Source organism: Rhizophagus irregularis, chromosome 9 (genome assembly GCF_026210795.1).
Source record: "Rhizophagus irregularis chromosome 9, complete sequence".
Classification (NCBI taxonomy): Eukaryota; Fungi; Glomeromycota; class Glomeromycetes; order Glomerales; family Glomeraceae; genus Rhizophagus; species Rhizophagus irregularis.
The window spans coordinates 243,053-270,297 of record NC_089437.1 but is presented as its reverse complement, the minus strand read 5'-3'; the positions used below and the strand labels follow the sequence as shown (position 1 = coordinate 270,297).

Genomic DNA, 27,245 nt, shown 5'->3' with positions numbered 1-27,245 from the left:
GTAATATTTATTTCTTGAAAAAATAATCGCAAATGAAGTTAAATTTTTTCGCCTAATATGAAGAATTTTATGCCACAATAAATTTGCATCATTTTTGTGATTGATTTAATATATAAATTTGCACAAGAAAATAATTTTTACACAAAAACCCTATAACTATCTTTTTTTATTTAGTAATCATTAATTTAAATTTGATTGATGATATATTACATTTTATTTTCAATTGACCGTTTATGATTAAATAATCCTTTGTAATTTAAATTGTATTATAGTTACTAATTAAAAAAATTCAAATAAAATGTATAGATTTTTTTTTATTATTTTAGCCCCCATTTGATCGGAGTACAAACTATAAATAAGTTTTCTATAATTTTTAACAGGTAATTAAAGTAATTATTCTATTTTGAGTTACAATCTAAAAATAGTATAGAAAACATTTCAAACATTTTCCCATTACGCGTTTAATTCTAAAAATAGTATAGAAAACATTTCAAACATTTTCCCATTACGCGTTTGATTCTAAAAATAGTATTGAAAACATTTTAAACATTTTTCCATTACGCGTTTAATTCTAAAAATAGTAAAACATTTTCCCATTACGCGTTTAAGTCATTTAATTCTATAAATAGTATAGAAAACATTTCAAACATTTTCCATTACGCGTTTAATTCTAAAAATAGTAAAACATTTTACCATTACGCGTTTAATTCTAAAAATAATTAATTACAAATGTACTAGAATAAAATAACATAAACAATCCCTATTTTTCTTTTTTTTTAACGTTTACGAAATTTTAAACTTTTACAATGTCAAATAATATAAAGGTAAATTGTACTTTTAGTTATTATAGTTAAATAAAATTATTTATAATGTATTTAATATGTTTATTTATTTAACTTTAAGGACAATAAAGTTTCATTATCATTATCTGATAATGACAATATAAAAATTTCAGAAGCTTTATCTTTTATTCGTAATAAACTTCAAGGCCGCCTTAAAAACATTTCTGTCATCAACGATCGTACAGCTGTCGTCATATATGGAAAACATAAAGATAGATTGATGATCGATTTGAAGGATAATAATTATTATGAAAATTTAGAAGTAAGATTATTAAAATTAAATTCTTTTTTTTCTCTATAATTTATATTTATATTTTTATATGCATATTAGGAAAAACTCGAAGCACTTAAAGCTGAAAATAATAATTTGCTGGTAAATAGTGTTATATATAATACAAATGTGTTTTAATTTTAAAATTTACATTTTATTAAAATTTTATTTAATATATTAAAATTTACTTTAGTCTGAATTGAAGAAGTTTGAAACCCTGGCGCGTTTTGATGGATCATTTTCAACAGTCGTATCATCAGATAATTATAATAACGAAACTAGTCTAGTTGATAACATATCTACAACTTCTACTGCATCTAATAATTTGCCATCAATGTCATCCCCGTCTATATCAACTTCTTCTAAACCTTTTAAATTAGAAGATTATATTACAGTTTTAAATAATGATTTAAATACCGTTAATCAATCAATTGAAGATGATTCTGATGAAATTTGGGAGAAATTAAATTCCAGATGCCACAAAAAATTTGGATATAATAACGAAATCAAACAACCTACAAGAGAGGATATAAAATGGGGGGCTGATATTCTACCTATTTATGCAGAATGGAAAAAACTAAAAGATTTTAAATGTTTAATAGAAAAATGGATCGCTAAAATCAACGAATATATGCAGAAAAATGATATGTTATCGTCGTCCCCAACTTTAATTTCATCTTCATCTTCGTTCTCAACATTAATTCAACCATCACCATCTTCAACATCAGTTCCATTATCATTTGTCTCTTTAATTAAAGGAAAGAAAGTAAGAGATAATGTAAATGAAAGCATAGAAGTTGTAAAAATTAATGTAGATAATAAAAATGAAGTGGACGAAGATGTAGAAATTATGGAGATTGATGTAGAAAATGACGATATACAAAATGAAGAAACTGAAGGTATTTCTGTTTTTTATTGAACTAATAAATATAATTATTATTAATTTATATTTATATAATCTATTATATTTCTTAAATCAATAGATAAAGCAAAAAAAAACCTTGAAGCTAAAGAATTAAAAGAGAAGAAATTCAAAAAATTTGGTGAAAAACTCCGAAAACTAGTTATGGATGATCTTCAATCAAATACTCATGATTCACCAGTTCAAAAATTGGCAGATAAAGATATGGTTAATGAATCGGATTTACAAAATAATAATTTAACGCACTCCCTTAATCTTTTAACTGCTGAACCAATTAAGATTATAGATAAAACAAGTGGTATACAAAGAGTCAAGCAGTGGGCCCTCCAAAAGAACCAAATAGAAAAAATTGGAATAGCGTTCAATGTATTCAAGTTTTATCATAGGATGTCCTTGATTGATATTTATAATGAAATTAATGTTGTGGCAGAATCAAATTTTCCAAATCAGAAGGGTAAACAAAGGACATTTGTAAAAGAGATTATTTGTATTCAAGAAGGCATTTCAGAACGTTCAGAACGACGTTTTAAAACAAGTGCAATGAGGTTACAACATATCGTTAGTGCAGGAATATCCTTTAATCAGATAATTAAAGTAGGAATGCACGTATCTGATTTTGAATCCACCAACCATTTTTATGAAATATTTATGGAAGCACTTGATATCAATTCAATAGAAAATTTAAATGAAGGAGTACGACCATTAAATACAAAAATTTTATTTGATAAATTGTCAGCATATGAAATAATGGAACTAGATTAATGAGTTTTAGCATTTATTAATTTTTAGTTAAATTTGTATTGTTTTTTTTTTGAAGTAGGGAATTATTATAAAATCTTTACTAAATATTATTAAAATTATTGAAATAAAAGATTCTTAAAGTAATAGTTCAGTATAAATTAAAGTTACCGTGCATTGCTTAAAAGGCCCATTTTAGCTTCTATATTTAATACCGACCCAAAATATCATAATATATAGATTTTTTTTATTTTCTTAAATTAAGAATATTAAACCATTAAACCATTACTATAAGTTGAATGAAATCTTTCGTACATTAAATTTGTTTAATACAGCAGGATGTATGTATACACCCGATCTAATTAAATGTTTTAAACCTGGTAAATTGATTTATACCTAAGGTATTAGGCAGTGTTATAAGGTACTTATGGTAATATCTGCTAATCTGCTTTTATTTTATAAATAGATTTGATCTGCAGCAAGTAGTCTAATTGGCTAATTTAGTTTGATCAATCCCGAAAAATTTTTTTTTGTAAATTTATTCTTTTTACATATTTAATATGAATAAAGGAAATTTGAATAAAAAAGGTATTTATATTATTGTTATTAAAGAAATATATTTAAATTGTTACTTAATATCTTTTATTTTTAGGTAAAATTAGTTACAGGCCTTATTTAGTTTCTTCAAATAAAAAAAATGCAAAAAAAGTAGTTATTAATCGATATGCAAAAGGAAGTAACAAATATCGAGCCAAAAATTTATCTGAAAATATATATAAATCTACTGAAATAGTGGATGAAGATAGAAACAATGATGAATGGATAGATATTGATATTATAAAAGAAGATGAAAACTATAGTTCTGCTAAAAATACATATAAAAATGCTCAAAAAAATTTGTCCGAAAATTGGAGAAAAATCTCACCAAAATTATTTGACATTATGATAGAAAATAATGCAATTAATAAGGACTCCAAATGCTTCAAATGTAATTCACCTGCCATTTGTTATTGTTTAGATTGTGGTCTTAATACTTATTTGTGTTTAGAGTGTAATACTTTATATCATAAGGATATAAATTTATTTCATAGAAAAGTTTTTATAAGTAATATTTTTGATAAAGAAGAAATAAAACTACCACAATTATGTACAGGATTTTGTGAGCATGAAATTAAGGAAATATCAATCATTAATTTAAAAGGTAAAGTATAAATCTTATTTGTTATACTTTAATAAAATTTTCAATTAAATAAATATTGCATTAAATAGGAATATTTAAAGCAAAATTTCCAACTTGTGAAGGTTTGGTCGAAACATTAATCAGGCATAAATTATTTCCTTCCACCCCTATAAATCCACAAGTTGCTTTCTCATTTGAATTATTTGATATTTATCAAGAATTATTACTCGAAGCACATGTATCATATCTTTCATTTTGTCGAGTATTAGAATCATTATTCTCTGATCAAGATATAACTAGAGTTAAGTTTTTAAAAAATTTCATTATATTAATGTTATATAGTTTACTAATATGTTTTTATTATTATTAGAACATATATTATCTTTTTAAATCTGCTTTTCATCAATATTTAGGATTAAAAACTATGATTGAAAATACTATTAATAAGTTATTTAGTAGTAAATCACAATTTAATTGTCCAGCTTGTCCACAGGTAACTTTATTTTTTGCTTGATTTACTTCCCATTTATATTTTTAAAAACTTTTTTACATTATATTTTGAATTAATAAACAAATTTAATTATAGCCAGAAGAGAAAAACTCTAAAATTATAATTGCATTGGATGCTAATTTTCAACTTAAACGAATGAAAAGTGCTGGTTCTAATATTGGTGAAAGAATAATTGAAGAATCATTTATTTTAAACCAAAATAAATATGATGAATGGGTACAAAATTCGATTAATTTAAGTTCATTAAATACATTAAATATAAATAATAATAATGCGGTAAGTATTCTATATATATATTTGTTGTTTATTTAACTTCATTTATTATTTTAATTTGTTAATTATTAATTATTTATTATTTCATTAAGCAAATAAATGTATGTGACAGCCATTTTAAAGCGGCTAATCAAACAAAAGCAAACCTTAAATCCAATTATTTGGACGATACAGGAATATTTGGAAGTACATGTAGGCACGGCATTCCTTTAAAATTTATTAATTTAAAAGGAATTGGTGAAAGGTAATTTATATATTATTGTAATATTAACATTTGATATTAACATTAGTTATTCATATTATATAATTACATTTTTATAGATTTTCTTTAGCAGAATATATTTTATCAGATTTACATAATATGTTTTATGAAGATTCTTCTACATTTATTGTCTTATATGATATTGCATGCAATCTTCATTCACATGTAGAAAAAAGTGAAAGTAGACTTTTTCCATTCAAATCTCGATTTAATTGGTGTGTTTCAATATTTCATGCCTATGCACATTCAATGAAATGCCAATTAAATTACCACCCAAGGGCTTGTAATTCCATAGGATTAACTGATGGGGAAAGTTTAGAAAGACTGTGGTCATATTTAGGACGCTTTTCTTCTACAACAAGATATATGAGACCACATCATAGATTGGATATTTTAGAAAAAGGAATTCAGCATATAAGTAGAAAAATGATTAGTAATTTAGGTAATGTTCAATTAAATTTATGATAATTTAAAATATTTATATTTTAATTTATATTTTTATTTTATATCAGCATGTAACTTAGTTAAAAGGTTTAAAAATGCTTATAAAATAATGAATGTATCAGTAAAAATATTAAAAGAAATGGAACAAATGCATGGAATTGATGAAAGTAAAATACTTTATTATATTCAGTGCCAGTATGAATCCAATTTTGGTAAATATTATGTATTTTATTATGCTAATTTTTTAAAAATTAGTTTTAATATATGAGATTTTTAGTTTTTAGGCAACATTTAATTGGAAAAGAGTTGTATTTCTTAAACCTAATGGAATTACATCGATATGAGTATGTACTAATTTTATTCAAGTAATAATTATTTTAATATTACTAAATACTAATATTATTTTTTTAGGATTGAAATATCAAAAGCTAACTCTGAAAGACAGTTGGAATCATTAAAAAGATCTCGCTCATTATATATAAAAAAAGTTGAAAAATGTGAATCAGATTTAGATATACCTGAATCAAAAAGATGGAATCCATTTAATCCTATATATTCCAAATATTTTCATGATTATTGTGAACGTAATTTGGATTTAATTTCTGATAAGCTTAGAAAATTTCGTAATGAATATATATTTAAAAATTCACAATTATATAATCAAGACCATATAGGTAATTATATATATTTGTAATCTTAACTTATTTATTAAAATATTATTTAACCATATTTATTTTTATTAGGTCATAAGTTAACATTAAAAATTAAATCAAGTATTAAAGATATTTCAAAACAAATTGAAATAAACATTTCATATTATGAATATTTCAGATTACTTGCACAAGAAAATTCATTTTGTAAAGATTATCCAAAAGCAATATTTAATGAAATAGTTAATCATACGTCAGATTTTTGGCAAATATTAGATATATCAATTAATGATAAAATGGATAATATACCTCGAATAGTTATATTCAATTCAATTAAAAATTTTAATAATTTACAACGGTCTAAAGAAGAAATATCATTAATTGTGCAAGAATTAAAAAGATTATATGATTTCTGGATGAATTATAAAATTAAAATTGAAAATAAATTACAACAATTACAACAATTTAATGAAAAAACTACAAAAAATGTAAGTATTATTCATTTTTATCTTGTAATTATTTTGAACAAGCTATTAATAATCTAAATAAAAAATTTGTTTGTAGTATGGAATGATTTGTATTTTGATGAAATATTATAAAAATGTAAGTAAAAATTTAGAAAATTGTCAGATAGCTTTAAACAAAATTGAAAATTACAAAGTGAATAATACTGTACAAGTAGTAGATGTTCCAATTTATGATTTAATTAATGAGATTGAGGAAGATAATCTTTTAAAAGGAGATTTAGCAGAAAATTTAACTGAATTAGAAATTTGTGATAATGAAGAATGTATAGAATATGAAGGGGAAATAGTAGATAAAAGTAAAGATTGTGAAGAAGAAATAATAACAGAAGGTGAAAGTATGGATTATAAAATAGTATAATCGATCCAAAAGGAGCAATATGAATTGAATATCTAATAAATCTGACAAATATTTTGATACTTAAAAAAATTAGTCATATATGATATAATATTTATTATAACAACTTTGAAATAAATAGAAGAAACCTATTTTACTTTAAAAATAACTTTTCTAACAATTTGATTAGGAGTTTAAAGCGGTAAAAAAATATTGCAATTAAAATATATTTTTATTTCTCTAAATTTTCTGCCATATTATTACCTTTTAGTTTAAATGGTTATGGCACAATTTCCTGACGGGATTACATTTGCCTGAAAGATTTGGCCAGTGTTATGCAGGTTATGCATGAACACGTGATCAAACGGCCAGCGTTAGGTTATTGGAAAAATGTCCTGTCAGGGAACAGTCCATAAGTGGTTTAAATAGACAATCAAATATGAAAATACATTTTAAACAAAAAGAACATGCTATTTATAATATAACCTGTTAATAGTAAGTTATATGAGTATACTACTGTTATTATTTTAAATGAGATCTATAATTATAAAGACACTATGATTGTCCATTTACTAATTAGGAGGTTCCTATAATCTATATATGAATACAGAAGCTGAATATAATTTAAATGAGAGGTCCAATATAGTCTGTAATTATGAGAGCTATTTTTAAACTAAAGGACTATCATAATCTATAATTACGAGGACATTATTGTCCTCATTTTTAAACTGAAGGCACATCATAGTCCATAAATACGAGGACATTATTGTCCTCATTTTTAAGTTGAAGGTCTATCATAGTCCATAATTACGAGGACATTATTGTCCTCATTTTTAAACTAAAGGACTATCATAGTCCACAATTACGAGGACATTATTGTCCTCATTTTTAAACTGAAGGCACATCATTGTCCATAATTATTAGGACATTATTGTCCTTATATTTAAACTGAAGATCTATCATAGTCCATAATCACAGGGACATTATTGTCCTCATTTTTAAACTGAAGACACTTCATACTAGTCCATAATTACAAGGACATTATTGTCCTCATTTTTAAGTTGAAGGTCTATCATAGTCCATAATTACGAGGACATTATTGTCCTCATTTTTAAACTAAAGGCTTGTCATAGTCCATAATTACGAGGACATTATTGTCCTCATTTTTAAACTGAAGGCACATCATTGTCCATAATTATTAGGACATTATTGTCCTCATTTTTAAAATGAAGATCTATCATTGTCCATAATTACGAGGACATTATTGTCCTCATTTTTAAACTAAAGGACTATCATGGTCCATAATTACGAGGACATTATTGTCCTCATTCTTAAATTGAAGGCACTTCATAGTCCATAATTATTAGGACATTATTGTCCTTATTTTTAAACTGAAGATCTATCATAGTCCATAATCACAGGGACATTATTGTCCTCATTTTTAAACTGAAGACACTTCATACTAGTCCATAATTACGAGGACATTATTGTCCTCATTTTTAAGTTGAAGGTCTATCATAGTCCATAATTACGAGGACATTATTGTCCTCATTTTTAAACTAAAGGCTTGTCATAGTCCATAATTACGAGGACATTATTGTCCTCATTTTTAAACTGAAGATCTATCATGGTCCATAATTACGAGGACATTATTGTCCTCATTCTTAAATTGAAGGCACTTCATAGTCCATAATTACAAGGACATTATTGTCCTCATTTTTAAACTAAAGGACTATCATAGTCTATAATTACGAGGACATTATTGTCCTCATTTTTAAACTGAAGGCACATCATTGTCCATAATTATTAGGACATTATTGTCCTCATTTTTAAACTGAAGATCTATCATGGTCCATAATTACGAGGACATTATTGTCCTCATTTTTAAACTAAAGGACTATCATAGTCCATAATTACGAGGACATTATTGTCCTCATTCTTAAATTGAAGGCACTTCATAGTCCATAATTACGAGGACATTATTGTCCTCATTTTTAAACTAAAGAACTATCATAGTCCATAATTATGAGGACATTATTGTCCTCATTTTTAAGCTGAATAAGGCGCATCATAGTCCATAATTATGAGGACATTATTGTCCTCATTTTTAAACTGAAGGCGCAACATAGTCCATAATTACGGGGACATTATTGTCCTCATTCTGAACCAATCAGATCCCGTGGGCTACATATGCCCATGGGCAGTTTATAAGCTATAAGTTAGCGCACGAACATCCAGCTTATAAACTATGTCGATCATTTGGCTGGGGTGCAGTCAAATTAAAGCCGTACAAACCGTATAAACATTTTTCATATGGAATTTATTCAAGTGAACATTATCTAATATGCATAATGTACATTGTTTGATTGTTTCTTTAAAAAAAAATTTGGTGTAACGGATGATTTTACTTTCAATTTCTGCGCAGGAATCAAAAAAAAAAATAAAAAATAAAAAATAAAAAATAAACGAAATAAAAGATAACTTTACTGCATAAATACTGATTAGTTGTTTAAATGTCCCTTCATGTATTCAATATACGAGTACATTTTTTCATTTACCATCTAAATTTTTTGAAGACTTCTTGGCCGTGACCATATAACGCTCATAATGAACATAAAGATGCATAAACGCCGATGCTAATATTTTTTTGAATTTTTTTTTTAAAACTTTACCATATTTGATTACTGTACATCTTTATCTTGTTTTTGATATAATAATGAAAATTTTATGATGTCATAATATAATACTTATTTGAATTTTAACATGTTGCTGGCTCGTATAGATGAGAAATTCTATTTGCTCATTTTTAGATACAATAATCGAAACAGTACATAGTATATTTTATTAAAGTGTTTAATTTATTGTATATCAAGAGTTGTCACATAGGCACTAATAACTATTTTAAGAGAGCAAAAAACTGAATTATTAATTCAACTGTGCCATAATATTATGTCTCTCAATGCACGACTAGTTGATATATTCTTTGATGGAATTCATTTTCATTCAAAATCTTCCAAGATGAACTTCTGAAGAAATCCTGTATCTTACAATAAGATTTTCTAAGTTTGCTTAATGAAGAAATTTCATGAAAATTAACATCAAATTGCTCTTTAAGTTAAAATTTATCAAGGGTAATTGCAATGACAAGTCTTAGAATAGGGTTACTTAGTATAATGAAATAATTTATACAAAGTGGACATTGCACTAAGATGTTTGATTTTTCAATAAATGTAAATAGAGATTATTTGTATTTTATTATTCATATCGGGGATATACAGTATATTTGGAAAGATAAGCAAATGTGGAATAATAAATTTATTAATTTGTTTACTTTGTAAAGAATACGTAAAAATGTGTATTTTTTTTAATTTATAAAAATATTAAAACTTGATAAAATAGATTCGCATCATGCACATACAAAAATTATATAAAACATTTTCTCGTGATAAAAAGTTCTTATATTGTTATAAAATATCAATTAATTATTAATTTATAGAAGGGTCACCAAAATGACACTCATATGAGGATGTTAAGTAGGTTGACATTTTGAAATTATTAAATACAGATGAGCCGAATTACTTTACTACTATAATAAGATCTTTAAAAATTGATGCCGATAAATTTAGTTAATTGCTAATAAAGAAAAAAATGATCTCCAAAATGAGCAATTGCTTCGAATTAATTACCGAATCGGTTTCTCCTAACAACTAAAAATATTGATTTTCATTATGGACAAGTTGAATTGTTTAAACTGGGTTAAAAGATTATTATTACTAATATTATAATTGGAGAGCAATTTTCAATAAATCACTTCCGAACTATTGTACTGTACAAAGAAAATTAAAAGTAACTTGAATAATATTTTAAAAAAAAAGAATTTATTTTTTGGAATGTTTTTTTTTTTTAATTTAGTTTCATCTCAAAGTCACACGAATTTAAAAATTCTAAAATTCGAAAATTGGGTTTAAAAAATTCTTAAAAAAATTATTATGTAAAAAAAAAACAAACCATCTTGTGTTTTAAAAACTCCCATATTTGAATATTTTAAAAAGTTTTTTTTTTTCTTTATAGAATAAATTCGTACTACTTTTATTTGGTATGCCAAACTTTAACATGTGCTCGTAGCTGCAGTGCAAATTTTCTGGTCGTAGGGCTTTTTTTTTTAAAGAATTGGTGTGATCGGTGATTTGCACAATCAAACCGATTTATCAAATACTGCTTTTTATACTAATATTAAAGACGAAAAAAAAAACACCATAACAGATAATTTAAAAAAAAGCAAGAACCATAGTCCTATTTTATTTTATCCAAAAATTAACGATTGAACTTATTCTAAAGATATGCACAGGCAAATAGGAAATGCTGTTGTACTTCCACCGCTTGCCTATACTCTTGGATGGTTATTAGTAGAAGTTTCAGGTAAAATTAAAAATTATATATAAAGTCTCAATTAAACTTAAAAAAGTAAAAAATCAATTTAATTAGTTGCGAAAGAAGTAAAAGAATAGCTATTAATATTTAGTAAGGGAGTAATACATATTAGGGGTTATACCACATTCTTCATATTGAATACATGTATGTATATTTTTTCCTTCCAAAGCATTCTTCCTTAAAATATGGTTATATCTTCATTTAAACCATTCTTTACATATTTTACACTGGTAAAATACTAAAATTTTTCCTTCAAAATCTGCTTTCCTTTTTCTTCATGTCCTTTATAATTCAAAAATCTACCAATTCATCTATTCCAAATGCCATTTCTGCACAAGCTTTTAACATTCCTCTAATAAAAAATGCATTAAAAAATAAACCAATTATATCTCCACTGATAATAAAATCTTTAAAAATTTTAACATTATAAAACAATGTAATAATTTTATAAAACAACTTATTAGATAATTCTTCGTATATAAAAATTTCATACAAAGTTATAACAGTTAATATTATCAAATCTATCCTATCAAAATAATCAAAATATTCATCCATCCTTCCTTTTATACTGAAAATGATTACAATATTTTTCATACAAATTTCCATGAAAATGTGTTCTTGTCACTGCAGAAAAAGTCTTTCTGGAAAATTAAATTTTATTTTTGTTTTGCTAGTGAAATGAATGTAACGGGAGAGAGCGTGTGGCTGTAATTTATTTATCATTGTGTGATCGGCTTTTATATTATTTTACTCATCACGTGATATGTCTAATAATGTATGCAATCATCCAGATTCTATATAAGACAAATCATCTTGACTATCTTCGATTAAGAAAAAATATTAGTAATTCTGACATACACATTTTAGAATTTTTATATACCATTTCCGAAATAAAATCATGACAAATAAATTAAGTTATTCACTAATCCCTATTTATACTTAATCTATCTGTATCTGGATATTGTACATCGATCGACATATAAACGGACGTACTGTACAACTTACAAAAATTATTATTTTTTTTTTTTTCCTTCTCTAACTTTCGAAAACACAAAAATGTCAACCCAATTTTTTAATAAACTGAGTCAAAATTATATTGAAATTTTAAATGATGATGAATATTATGATATTACTATTGAAACTGGTAAAGACCCAAATGTAAAAATATTCCGTGCACACATGATTATCCTGTGTTACCGTTCTCCATTTTTACGACGAACTTTGTCTTCAAACAAAAAGAATAATGTCGGTACCTTGGCTCACATAAAGTTGCCAAATATTTCACCAGAAATTTTTCAAATTCTTTTAAAGTAAGTATTATTTAATTTTTTATAATAATTATAATAAATATTTTGTATTTAAGATAATTTTATAATATAGATATATTTATGGTGGTATCATTTCGTTAAACGAACATGAAATTTCGGAAATTTTACATATATTGGCTGCTGCTGATCAACTTCACCTTCAAGAACTAGTTGATTATTTACAAAAATATTTGATTAATAATAAAGTTAAATGGATGGAACAACATTTTGGACTTGCCTATCGGACAAGTTTTCAATCTAATTCTTTATTAGAACTTCAGCAATTTTGTATAGATTGCATAACTAAATCTCCTCAAATATTCAAATCATTTGATGTTACTATATTTTCTGAAAAATCGTTGACTTCACTTATTAAAAGAGATGATTTACAAATGAAAGAAATTGAAATTTGGGAACATGTATTAAAATGGGGTCTTGCACAAAATCCAACTCTTGTTTCAGATCCTGATATTTGGACGGATAATGATTTTAAAGCAATGGAGACTACCTTACAAAATTGTTTACCTTTAATTAGATTTTTTAGTTTATCATCTGAAGAATTTTTACAAAAAGTTCATCCTTATAAAAAACTTTTGAAATCTCAACTTTATGATGAATTGTTTAAATCTTATTTGAATCCTAATGCTGAACCAAGTAATGATATATTACTTCCTAGATACAGAAATGTTGATGGAATTATTGATTCAAAAATTGTTAATTTAAATATTGTTTCTCTAATTTCGAGATGGATTGATAAAATAGATATTAAAAGCAAATATGCTTATACAAGAGAATTATATTTACCTTATGAGTTTGAACTATTATTAAGAGGAAGTGAAGATGGATTTACTCCTAAAAAGTTCCATGAATTATGTGATAATATACCTTATACTGTTACATTAATTAAAGTAAAAGGAACAGAAGAAATTCTTGGAGGATATAATCCCTTTGTATGGAAATCGCATGATACAGGTGAATTGGGTAAAACAAAAGATAGTTTCATATTTTCTTTTAAAAGTAAGAATGATTTTAAAAACCCAATTTTAAGCCATATAATTCATCATAGTATTGATATAGCTTTATATTATCATTCCGAATTTGGTCCCGCATTTAATGATGATCTTTGCTTAAGTGTGGAAGAAAATGATGATTTAATCGAATATAATTATAATGGTTGTATACAAAAATGTTATGAAAAAGGAATAAGAAATGTAAAAAATTCGTTTTCAATAGAAGACTATGAAGTATTTCAAATTATAAAGAAGGCTTAACATTATTAATGAAGTTATAATAATTAAATTATTTATTTTCAAAGATTAGTTTATTTATTTATTTATGTTTTTTGATTTTAAAATTAGCCACATAATTTCTTTTTTATTTAATATATATAAATTAAATATACAGTCGAAACTAGGTATAATAATCCTTAATCCTGTTTGATAAATCAGAAAACATTAGAAATTTAAAATATTAATCACTAAATTTTTTATCATGAAATCTATAATATGATTTTACACTAAGAAGTTTTTAACCCTTCCAGGAAACTATATACTTCAACAGGGCCTGAATATACTTTACAAAGTGTACAGTTAAATAAAAATGTACGACATCAGCATAAATAAACACAAAGTGTATGACATAATGTACTATAAACTCTAGGATTAAACTGTAATATGTATGATATTATTTACATATTATTATAATCATTGGTTCCCTTTTTTTGCAATTTTCATAATTTTTTTAATGATAATAAGATCATAATATTTTATTTGTCTATTTTATTAAATTTATGCATACTAAATATAATGATCAATGAAGAAAATACCCCTGCAATTAAAAAACTCAGCCCATTAAGAACAAAGCTTTAAAGAGCGCCAAGAAAAGCCTTTATTATAATCAAAGTATAACAATTAGTAATTAATTAAATAATAAAGAAAATACTGTTAGTTCAGCAATATTGAGTAATGGGGAAGAAACTGCCATTGTTTAGTAAGCGGGAAATTCAGTTTTTCCTTGAAGCCTTGTTTCTTTATTATTACTTTCATTCAATAGTCAGCCAGATGTACTGCACTACTTAACGAAAAATATAATAAAGAAACGATGTGGCTCATTCTGATTCTTTAAACACGTCTGCATAAATTTATCAAGTTTCCAATTAATTTGTGATCAGTACGGCTTAGAATTTTGTTGTTACTTACAGCACAATTTTTTTAATAATTTATTTTGTGAAAAAAAAGAATACATTATCAACATAACTTGAAAGTTACATACTGCACATTTTACGCTCTCATATATTTGTGGAAATTTTTTTTTAAAAACACCAAATACAATTTTCATGATCACTAAATTTTGGCAAATATTACAATAAAGATATTCTCACGCCCTTGTTTTTTTTTATTTCCTAAGATTAGGTTGTTATGTAATTCAAAGTAACTAATCAACCTTTTCCTTTTATCAAACAATATAACTATTTGAAGTTATTGGTCTTGATAGTTGTTCAAGAAATCAACCTTTTCCTCCCATAAAGAAAGATAATTTCCGATAAAATAATCCATTTCAAATCTGGTTAAATGTGAGAGTTACATACATGTTTCTATGAAATACTTAAATTGTTTTAATTGCTTTTTAATTGTAGCTTAACTCATCAAGCAATTTTTATTGATCATCAGACTACGATTATGTGGATTTAACTACAGATTTTGTTAGTTTTTTCATAATTTTATGTAAAATACTATAAAATACAACACATTAACTCTATAAACTGCTTACTATTAATCTCCATTTCTCCACCGGGTGTTTACTTTTAGGTAAAACATAATATTATATATACTAATAATTGCTAAACCTTTTTATTTTTGGTCAAGTTTCAACACTTATGATTGGGTTGACATTTTTGTGTTTTCGAAAGTTGGAGAAGAAAAAAAAAAATAATAATTTTTGTAAGTTGTAGGTTCGTTTATATAATATAAATTAAGTAGGTGAGGGTCCAACTTACTTTGTCACGCAATTTGTGTAACTATCAGGGTCCACCCCTGGAATGACGATCATAATATATTCAAGGAACGACAGGTCTCAAAGTCTATAACTTTTGATACGCGACGACATGACGTTGAGATGTTTGTCAAAATAGTTTCACAAAACTATGTCGAGTCCTATAGTAAAATTTACTATTGTTTTTTTTTATGATCATTATCATTATATATTTTGAAACCGGTTTTATTTCCGAAATCAAGGTTTATTTATAAAATTCACTTTATGATTTCTATAATATTATACTAAATGTTGGGCTTGTTTCGAAAATATGAAGCATTTCCCCATTAAATTTTTTGAAAATATAAGACTTAATAAATAATTCACCAACTATTAATATTTATGAAATACTAAAAGTTTAACCAAATTCATGATAACTTTAAGAAACTTAAAATACCTCGTTTTTTGCAAATCTTGAATAAAAAATTTTTTCCCTATGAAGCTAGTATGCTTCAAAGGTATCAATTTTTATTATAAAAATGGATTCTTTTTTTATTTTTTAAAAAGCAAGATATTTTATAAAAAAGATAAGTATTTGGAACACTTTCATGAAATTTGAAACAAAATAAGAGAAAGTTTCAACGTTATTTAGGTATAAAAGTGCACCTATTTAGTTTTAGATTTCTTATAAGTTGATTGAAACTATAATACTTCATAGTTTAATACGGATAAAAAATTTCATAGTAAGTTTTATCATAGGACTTGATATATTTTTGTGAAACTATGTTGACAGTTTTAATAATAGATTATTGTTAGTGAGAACCAAGTATTGCCAAAATTTCATAATAGTGCATTTTTGGCTTTCTTAGATCAGTTTTTAACGTATTATTTTATTTTAGTACTATTCTAAAATATGTATTAAAGAAAATTAAAAAATAATAAAAATATTTTTGGCAATAATAGCTTATTTCTTTATTAAAAATTTATTAAAATAAACTTCATTAAGGTTTTTAGATATTGATTTTTTTATCATAAATATTGAAATAAAATCGCCAATGTTGTTTTTTCTTTCTTTAGCAAAGTTCAAATACATTTAAAAGACTTGAACGCGACAAAAAAAAATGTAACTACTAGTTACACATTCCACGCCTCACAATTCCAAACACATAATCCATAGAATCACCAGGACCCCGAACAATATATAAATAGGTCATAGGAAATTGGCAAAAATTTACTATTGGCTCTACGCATTTTTTCAGGGCCGGAATTATGATAATGTCAGTCAGTTACTAAATAAAGTAATATATTTCTTACCAACGTTATCAAAATTTATCTAAAAAAGGAAAGATTTTCATGATTATTTTAGCCTATTCTACGCGTTATTTCTTGTTACCTATTTCAGTATTGCTCGGGGTCCTGAATCACCTCCTTCCATATTCGGATCAAATACTTGCTTAAAATGTGTCCCAATTTCTGAATCGGATAATGTACATAGAGAAATTTCCGGATGATCGTGATTGGCTTGAGTCATTGATTTTGTATTACATTATTATACCCCTTACAATATTACATGTAATTGTTAGTTTTACTTTTCTGGTTCGGTTATTTTGATTAGTGCAAACATATATTATTATTAGTTAGAAATATATATGGTTGGTAAGTTTACTAATTATATTTTTCATATTTGCTTAAATTATCCATTTTTTTTTTTAAAAAAAAAGCCAATTAATTATTTGATTTACACTTAAAATGATTGACTTCAATCTACTAAACTAAATTAACGTCCATAATATCATCAGAAAAAGTAGAGATAGAGTATAATACTTTTTTATGGTCAATCCTGTAAATTGAGTTCAATTTAGTTGTATTCCTTTTTGTCTTTCACTTAAACGAGAATTTCCTGTTGTGATTCTTATTAATTTTTAATTTATCTCAGTATTTTTATGTAATTTCTAATTGAGAAATTCATGGACAAAAATGACTTATTTCAGTTTGATACTATGGATTATGAGATGTCATTCTAATTTGAAATTTCAAAATAAATGAGAAAGTCCAAATTAATAAAAGAAATTAAATTAATTTTAAAATGAAATGCCAAGCCTGGTACAGAAACTTTGTAATGTTGTATGTATTACCTCATATTCACCTTGTACTACCTAATAATATTATATTTATTGAACCTAGTGGAAGACTGTTTTTAACCAGTTCTCCATTCATTGCCAAACTATTATAAAAATTCATCATGGAGTGAGTTATTTTTACGTTTTATATGTTAAACTTTTCTTTATTATATTTTTTTGTAATGCTATGGTTACTAACTGTTAACTTTTTTATTACCAATCCTTTATAAAATAATGAAAGAACCACTATTGATTTTCTAAAATTATTAATGCAATTTGCAGCTGTCATAGTATTGATTGTAATCTCTATAAAATTAAGTAATATCCCTGATTCGCTAAATAACTTACACGATCATCTAGGGTCTCTTGGCGCAATACAAAGTATCAGTAATGGATTATTTAAAATCAATGATAGTTTGGAACATGTTAAGTGTCTACAGTAATTAAGGCGCATTCTATAAATTTTTAGTAAATATGTGATTTATAGTCAATATTCGCATTTTTCTTGTTCCTTGTAATATTTACAAAAAAAATTTTCTGTCTTTGTAAGAATTCTCTATATGTATGTTTTTTTATATGACATGCAAACTTTATTATTTACATATTATTTAATGATACTGTATAACAAACCAATTTTTTTTATAAAAATATTTGCATAAATCATCATTATTTTATTTAATTTAGGAAAAAAATAATGGGAAAGAAATGTTTTATCTATTATTAATTTTTATAATAAACTTATTGGACTCAATATTTTTCATAATAATGATAAGGACCTGTATTTTATTTGTGATTACATGAATTTGACTATTGCACATTTGATGTTTTTATTAAGTCCTGAAAAAATATCTACAAATATATGAAATGAATATAATATTGGTATTATATCTTTATACCATTAACAACAATTATTCTGTATTGATTCAATTATGTTACAATAATCTAATTCACAATTCTAGCTGATATAATATTTTAAAACTAAACCTAATTGATAATAAATTTAATAATAAAATTTGATATTCATTTTTTGGATCAAAATTCTAAGCTATATTGATAACAATTTTATTGAAAACTTAATTATTAAGTTTATGTACACATGTTTAAGAACCACTCCGTCTATTTTCCTTGTGAAGTGATTGATAATAAAGATGAAAGTAATAATAGAGAAGCGGGACTTCAAAGCCGCTTACTGATCGAGGATGGCAGCTCCTTTTTACACTATGCCCATAATGAAGGCGTTTCTTAATATCTTTCTTTTTTTTACTTTTTTTTTATTTGTAAGTTCACACATTTCACGCCTCACAATTTCAAGCACATAATCCATAATAAGGTCTCCTCTTTCCTCATTTGAATCAAGTACTCGCTTAAAATGTCCCAATTTTTGAATCGGATAATGTACATAGAGAAATTTCCGGATGATCGTGATTGGCTTGAGTCATTGATTTTGTATTACATTATTATACCCCTTACAATATTACATGTAATTGTTAGTTTTACTTTTCTGGTTCGGATATTTTGATTAGTGTAAACATATATTATTATTAGTTAAAAATGTACAGTACATGATTGACAAGCTGTATAATTGTATATGGAAGATTACTTTAGTATTTACTAATTATATTATTCATATTTGCCAAAATTATCCAATTTTAAAAAAGAAGCCGAAAAATTACAAGTTTCTTTTAATTTATTAATTAAATGCATCGGAATGACACTGAAATATATTATGACTGACTACTAAGCATCATTCTACTAAATTAACGTCTATAATATCATGAAAGTGGTTAAATATATGAAAATCATAGTATCATACTTTTTTATGGTCAATCCTGCAAAATTAAGTGCAAATTAGTTGTATTTCTATTTGTCTTTCATTTGAACGAGAACTTCCTATTGTGATTCTTATTGATACTTGATTTGTCTCAGTTTTCTACAATATTTACCAATTCTAACTAAGAAATTCATAGACAAAAAATGATTTATTTCTCTAATAAGACATCAAAATGGCTATAGATTATAAGATGTCATTCTATTTTAAAAATCTCAAAATAAAATGAGAAAGTCCGGAACTAATGTATAAAGAAACTAAAATTAAATTTTAAAATGAAATGCCAAGCATGGTACAGAAACTTTGTAAAGTTGTACGTATTATCTATATGAAACTCCCTTGTACTACTCAATAATATTATATTTATGAACCTAGAAATCCTGGAAGACTGACTTTAAACAATAATTCTCTATTCATTGCTAGACTATCATTTAAAATTCATCATGGAGTGAGTTATTTTACATTTTATATATCAAGCCCTTTCTTTATTATATTATTTGTAATGCTACGATTACTAACTTATTGATTTTTTATTACCTGTCCTTTATAAAATAATGAAAGAACCACTATTGAAATTCTAAAATTATTAACACATGCAGGAGCTATTGCAGTATTGATTGTAATCGTTATAAAATTAAATGGTCTCCTTGATGGGCTAAACAACATACATAATGGTTTATCACCTCTTAGTGAATTAGAAATTATAAATGAAAAGTTAAATGTAAGATGGTGATTCTATAGTCAATTTCGCATTTTTTCTTGTTTCAAAAAATTTTATTTTTATTTTTATAAGAATTATCTTTATTTTTATGACATGTGAATTTATTATTTAATGGTATTATAAACAAATTTTTTTCATAAAATATTTGCGTAAATCATTCATTATTTTATTTAATTTAGAATAAATTTTTGACTGAAATATAGTAGTGTTTTTATGAATTAGATTTAATCATAACTCCCAATTTGGATGAGGTAATTTTATATTTAAAAATTTTTTTTTTTTAATTCATTCTCTTTTTTTAATAAAAAAAAGTCAAATATTTTTCAAAATAAAAATGATAAACTTCACAAATTTTGGTAATTTTAATTATTTAAACTTGAATTCATAAAATTAAATATTATAAACTTTATTATAATCCCTTATATTAGTTTGGATTATATAAATATTAATTTTGGCTGGGCACTACAAATTTCTCCTAAGTTATGCCATCAGTTTCAATTTTTGAAAATTTTTCAAAAAAATCCTAAAAGTCACATTTAATTAAAGTTAGGTTTACATGTAAGAAGTTTTAATAGATCAGCTATATGAAATTCTAATTTTCAATAAGTATCATTTCAATGTTTAAAAATTGAAGAGTATGAAATTATAAAGCGAATATTATATTAGCATAATGTGACTTATTTCAGCTTGATTCCGCTGTGTCACACACGTTTTTATGGTGCACAAAACCGATTAGGAAATGAAATTTTCATCTGATTTTTTATTTTAGCAACATGATCGATCAACCATGTTTTATGTTTCTAGTATGAAAAAATTATTTGTCCACACTAATGGAAATATAGTAATAAAATTGTTAATATTTACTATCATGAAATTACCAAAAACTTTGCTGAAACCGCCGATTTAGCATTAGTGTTTCTAGCTTAAAAGCCAATAAAATTATTATTACGACGCGTATCAGTCGTATCATATATTGATGGCCAATAAAATTAGCTGTATCACGTGATTAATTTCGAACGAAAAAAAAAAGTAATTTTAAAATTTAATATTAATGTTTCCCGTGATTCAATTTAAATAATTTTTAATATTATAAATATCATTATTAATAATTAGGTGTAGGTTACATGCTATCTATATTCCTATTATTTACATAATTTAAACTAATCAAACCCTATTTACAAAATTATTTTGTAATTTCTTTTAGTTGGTGAGTTATAAGTTATAATATCTATATATTATTTAAACTAATTTGTTATTTTAAAAATATTTAATAGTTAAATATAGACATAACACAAAAGCATACCCAAACGCCCACTTTATCACTTCTGAATAGGTTTTACAATACAATACCTCTGGTAACCTTCTGGTATTAGTTTTTCGGGTAATGAGGTATCTACCAATGGTTTTTCATGATGCGTTGCCATGGGTATATGATCTGCAACCAAATTGAAGTTAGGTGAACTGTTGTTGGGTCATTTAGCATCGGTCTCTGTTCTACTTTTGTGATTCTATCTCTAAAGTCAACATTTTCAGATTCCAACTCCTTGATTTTGGTCTTGAGTTTGGCATTCTCGGCATCACGCCTCTTACTTTCTTCCACACCCTGTTTTGGAAGCTCGGTAACCTTGCCCTTGAGTTCAGCTCTCTCAGCCTCAGTCTCAGCGAACTTCCTTCTAAGTTCAGGGATTTCAGTATTCTTATCCTTAAGCTCATCATTCTCGATCTTAATCTCAGAAAAGTTCGGAAATCTCAGCTAAGAGCTTGGTTGACCTTAGTAAAACTCCGAAAGTTTGAATAGTCAACGGAAGAAGAAGCGCGAATTATCAGAGTTATTCACTGCAAAAAGAGTGATTTAATTATTTCAAAAAGAGGTTTCTCGCCATCCAATAGGCAATAACAAACTAGCACTTTAAAGATTTTTTATAAACAAAAAAAATAGATATTAGCTTTACAAGGTCTGAGTCGCTTCCTCGCAAATGCCAGCCAAAACCGAAAAAATATACTTCATTCATACCTTAATTTTGAAATGTCTCGTCCGAACTTCAATAATTTTTTCAATACTTCTTAAACTGCGATAGATCGGTTTCTTTTTTAATGAGTTCATGCTCGGAAAAAAACAGCACGACGAACTTGGCCGCTTGGGTGGTTGGTTGGAGTAAGTTGTATATGTGAAACCTTATATCAGAGCTTTATTAATTAATTTATCGCTATGACATACTGAAATTAATTTATTGGCTACTAATTGTGTTGCAACATTAACCGTTTTTTTTCGCTTGCTGATAAATTAATTTTATAAACTTTTTTTTTATTATGCTAATGTCATTTATATCATTATATCATATTTCGTGTCACCAATTAAGAGTTTATAAAGATCATTTTATAATTAATCACGATGATTCAGAAAAGTATATAAAGTATATATATTTTATACTTCTTTCAAACTTTATCATTTCTTAAACTTTCTCTGCTCAAATTTTCTTAATGTTTGATTCTGGGACAAGCTTCCGAAAAAAGTTTCACTGAAAACATTGGCGAAACATATAAAGATGATAGTGGTGTTGTAATCAAATTTTCTAAATTTATAGTTTCAAACTTCACAGAGAAGCACTTTCGTAGAGGAGAAGTGAAAGATATATTTCGAAATACTGGAGAAATGGATCTTTAGATAAAGAAAAATGGAATGTTAGATTACCTTACATTTGAGTGGTTATACTCGTTCAATACTCTAATTACCCTGAGATGAACCATTGGAAATCAATGGTTGACTATGATTAATTTTTCTATTCTAAGTTGGAACATCTGGAAAATGAAAATCGGATTTTCGTCAAACGAACAGTTAGATATTATAAAAAAAAATGAGAAATATTTTTATTAACCAACATATATTCCAAGTCCGGAGAGACTAAAAAAACGCCTAAAGAAAAATAAACGAACAGTTAGTAATATTCGTTAATAAAAAAAACTTTAGAAAATTTTTATTATATGACTTGTCGTTATCACGTCCACAGTGACTGAACCTCCTCAAAAAGAAAAAAAAACAAATACAGTAGTTAGTAAATCTCGTTAAATAAACAAAAAGAAAAAGTTTTTTTTTCTTTCTTATTTGCAGGTATTCCACGTCTAGAAAATTCCCATAGAAAATGTTGTTAATGGTAATAAATATAATTTACATTTATTATATTCATATTTTTTATCAAACACAATGTTTTATTTACTTTTTATTTCTTTGGACAAGTTCAATTTAAAATTTAATTTGGTCAGCATTAATTTGACCTTTAGTTTAAAAAGTTTTTATTTAGTTAATGAATCGAATAAATATAAGTTAATATAAGTTAACCAATTAGGCTAGTATAATTTAAAATTTTATCCATCATTATTTCTATTAAAATATAAAAATTTAACTAAAATAGCAAATGGTCTAAATTTTTTCTTCGCCCCCAGTACCGCTATCCCAGTCTAAAAAATGAACAAATAAAATAAGTATATTATACAATCGTCTTGATTATTTTTATCCATATCTAAGGAATATTTACCATCTTTATTAGTGTTCAATTGAGAAATATCAATTTGTAGTGATTCTATTTAATAGAAAGAAATTAGTGTTTTTTATTATTAAATAATAATCTGGTTATTTTTTATTAATCAATACCTGAAGAATTCATACTGTTCGTATTATCATTTTTTTCGTAAGAATCATCAGAATTAACTTGTTCAGGAAAATTATTATTATCAATTTTTAATTGTAAAATATCAATTTGTAAGAATTCTATTTAATGAATTAAAAAATTTATTAATATTTTATAATTAATTTTATTAAATTTTTTTTTTAAAAAATATACCTGAAGATTCCATTTTAATATTATCATTCTTTTCATAACTATCATCAGAATTTTTTAGTTCAAAAGAATTGTTATTTTTCAATTGAGAAATATCAATTTGTAAGGAATCTATTTAATAATTAGAACCTTATTAGTATATTATACAACTAGAGTAACTTGGTAATTATTAGTGAGTTATAATCATTATACTGTCAGATTGACTCGAAAATTTTGGGTCGGGTCATCAAACGTTTTTATAATTAAATATAGAAAAAATTGATTTTTTTATTAAAAACGTCAGACTTGACGTTTTTGTAATTAAAAAAACAAAAAAATGACTTTTTTAGTTAAAAAACGTCAGGCTTGACGTTTTTGTAATTAAAAAAACAAAAAAATGACTTTTTTAGTTAAAAAACGTCAGACTTGACATTTTTGTAATTAAAAAAACAAAAAAATGACTTTTTTAGTTAAAAAACGTCAGGCTTGACATTTTTGTAATTAAAAAATCAAAAAAATGACTTTTTTAGTTAAAAAACGTCAGACTTGACGTTTTTGTAATTAAAAAATCAAAAAAATGACTTTTTTAGTTAAAAAACGTCAGACTTGACGTTTTTGTAATTAAAAAAATCAAAAAAATGACTTTTTTAGTTAAAAAACGTCAGACTTGACGTTTTTTAATTAAAAAATCAAAAAAAAATGATTTTTTTAGTTAAAAACGTCAGACATGACTTTTTTGTGATTAAAAATAAAAAAAAATGATTTTTTAATTAAAAACGTCAGATTTGACATTTTTATGATTCAAAAAATTATTTTTTACGTTAGATTTGACAATTTTGTAATTAAAAATCAAAAAAATTGATTTTTTTAGTTAAAAACGTCAGACTTGACGTTTTTGTGATTAAAAATCAAAAAAAAATATTGGTTTTTTTTAATTAAAAATGTCAGACTTGACGTTTTTGTAATTAAAAAATCAAAAAAAATGATTTTTTTAATTAAAAACGTCAGACTTGACATTTTTGTGATTAAAAATCAAAAAAATATTGGTTTTTTTTAATTAAAAACGTCAGTCTTGACATTTTTTGTTAAAAAAATAAAAAATGAAGAAAAAACGTTTTTGTGTTATTTTTTTTATAATTTTATATGGAAAAATGCCAAAACGTTTTTTTCTTAATAGTAATGCAAAAAAAAAAGTTTTTGGCATTTTTTTTAATAATATTATATGAAAAAACGCTGAAACGTTTTTTTTACAATTTTTTTATTTTTTTGCAATATTTTATGAAATTTTAATGATCAACAAAAAAATGAAATTATGCAAATATTGAATGATGCAACAATTTAACAGGGACTTTTAGTGGCACAGGAAGAGTTTTTGCGAAAAGTTGGCATTAGAAGTTTTTTTCATTGTCATTGTCATTGTCATTGTCATTGACATTGACATTGACATTGACATTGACATTGACATTGTCACTGACATTGACATTGTCATTGACATTTACATAAAGTTATATAAGATTAATCTGAGAGTTTTTTACCAAAAAGGAAATTTTTTTATAAAAAGGGAAATGATTTTCAATTTCGAGGCAATTCAGCAGGTGTTTTAATAACAAATTGAGAAATGATTTCCATAGAAAATCTCGTGACAAAATTTATAATAAATTTAAAATAAATGATCAACAAATGATCAACAAAATCGTTACTAGTTTTATAAAAAACGCCCAATAATATCTTTTTATTGTTTTAATTAATACTAGGAAACGGAAACCGTTATAAGTCCGGAACAAAAAAAAAAAGGTTCTTTATCTTGTTTATCTGGTGTATCACAATTTATTTTCAGCGAAATTTCAATGACGTGACGGCATATCGTCATGTGACACTATTTTTGACATAGTCCTTTAAGCTTCGCTCCGGACAATGAAATTTTTTTACTAATAAATACCCGAAAATTTCATGCTAATTATATTATCATTTTCTTCATAATAATCATCAGAATTTTTTGGCTCAGGAAGATTACTAAAATTGAGTAATCTACTGGTATAAATTGCTTCTGAATGTGTTTTATATGATATTCCTAGACTATTAGTACTATTAATCGGTGATTTTTTATTAATCATTTCTGCTTCTTTTATTTGATTGTTTATCTCCGCATATTTATTAGATCCAGGATCAAATGATTCTCTAAACCATTGACTTAAAGTCCTTTCAATTTCTTCTGCTTTTAGTCGATTTAATGGATTTGCATCCAAGCATTTTTTAATTAGATGCACAATCAATTGGGGTACTTTAATGTTAAACCTTGGTCTAAATCCTTTACAAATTTTCACTGCTAAATTTATATCATGACCAACATCATAATATGGAGGTAATCCAGAAATTACTTCATACATAATTATACCAAAACTATAAATATCTGCAGCTTTGGTATAATTTTGTCCACGTAAAATTTCAGGCGCAATATAAGGTAATATACCATATAATTTGTTTTTTGCATTCTCAGGTGCATTATAGTCTGCAGGTTTACATAATCCCATATCAGTTATACAAGTGTGATTTTTAAGCCTTAATATATTACCAATATGCAAATCTCGATGAATTAATTCTTTTTCATGTATATCTCTAAGTCCATGTGCAATTTTATGTAAATAACTGATCTTATTATTCCAATTTAAATAATTATATTTTATATCTAAATAATTTCGTAAATTCCCATGCTCTGCATAATCTAAAACCATAATGTAATTTTTTTCTTTTGGATCTTGAGTTATTCCATAAAGTTTAATAATACATTTGTACGAATTTACTTTGTAATGTAATGTAATCTGTATATGTATAAATAAGTATTAATCCTAATAATTAAATAATTTAAATTTGGTAATAAATTGACTAATTTACCTCATTCATAAATTCCAATGTAACATTTTTTGAATTATTTAAACTTTTCAAAGCTACAACCATGTTTTGATCCTTCCTTTTCCAATTTTGGTCATAGTCATCCCATTTATCTATATAACCATCAATCCATTTTGCTCTATATACTTTTCCAAACCCTCCTTTTGCAATATATTTAATATCATAAAACCTATCATAAGGTATCCATTC

At 25.1% G+C, this 27,245-nt stretch overlaps 3 protein-coding genes across 3 annotated transcripts; 2 read left to right on the top strand and 1 right to left on the bottom strand.

The window, feature by feature from the left end:
* Positions 1-806: 806 nt before the first annotated feature.
* On the top strand, positions 807-2,797 carry OCT59_029105 (uncharacterized protein; the record flags this gene model as incomplete). Its single annotated transcript, XM_066141550.1, has 5 exons — positions 807-824; positions 904-1,104; positions 1,174-1,215; positions 1,307-2,012; positions 2,097-2,797. The coding sequence occupies 5 exons, from the start codon at positions 807-809 to the stop codon at positions 2,795-2,797; spliced, it is 1,668 nt and encodes a 555-aa protein (XP_065994483.1).
* A 9,644-nt stretch (positions 2,798-12,441) lies between these two features.
* Positions 12,442-13,963, top strand: OCT59_029104 (uncharacterized protein; the record flags this gene model as incomplete). The annotated part of the gene is made up of 2 exons (XM_066141537.1): positions 12,442-12,695; positions 12,766-13,963. 2 exons carry the CDS (start codon positions 12,442-12,444, stop codon positions 13,961-13,963), a joined length of 1,452 nt encoding a protein of 483 aa, XP_065994482.1.
* Positions 13,964-23,749: 9,786 nt separating this feature from the next.
* Positions 23,750-24,183, bottom strand: OCT59_029103 (uncharacterized protein; the record flags this gene model as incomplete). The annotated part of the gene is made up of 4 exons (XM_066141528.1): positions 23,750-23,787; positions 23,865-23,909; positions 23,981-24,097; positions 24,171-24,183. The coding sequence occupies 4 exons, from the start codon at positions 24,181-24,183 to the stop codon at positions 23,750-23,752; spliced, it is 213 nt and encodes a 70-aa protein (XP_065994481.1).
* Positions 24,184-27,245: the final 3,062 nt, after the last annotated feature.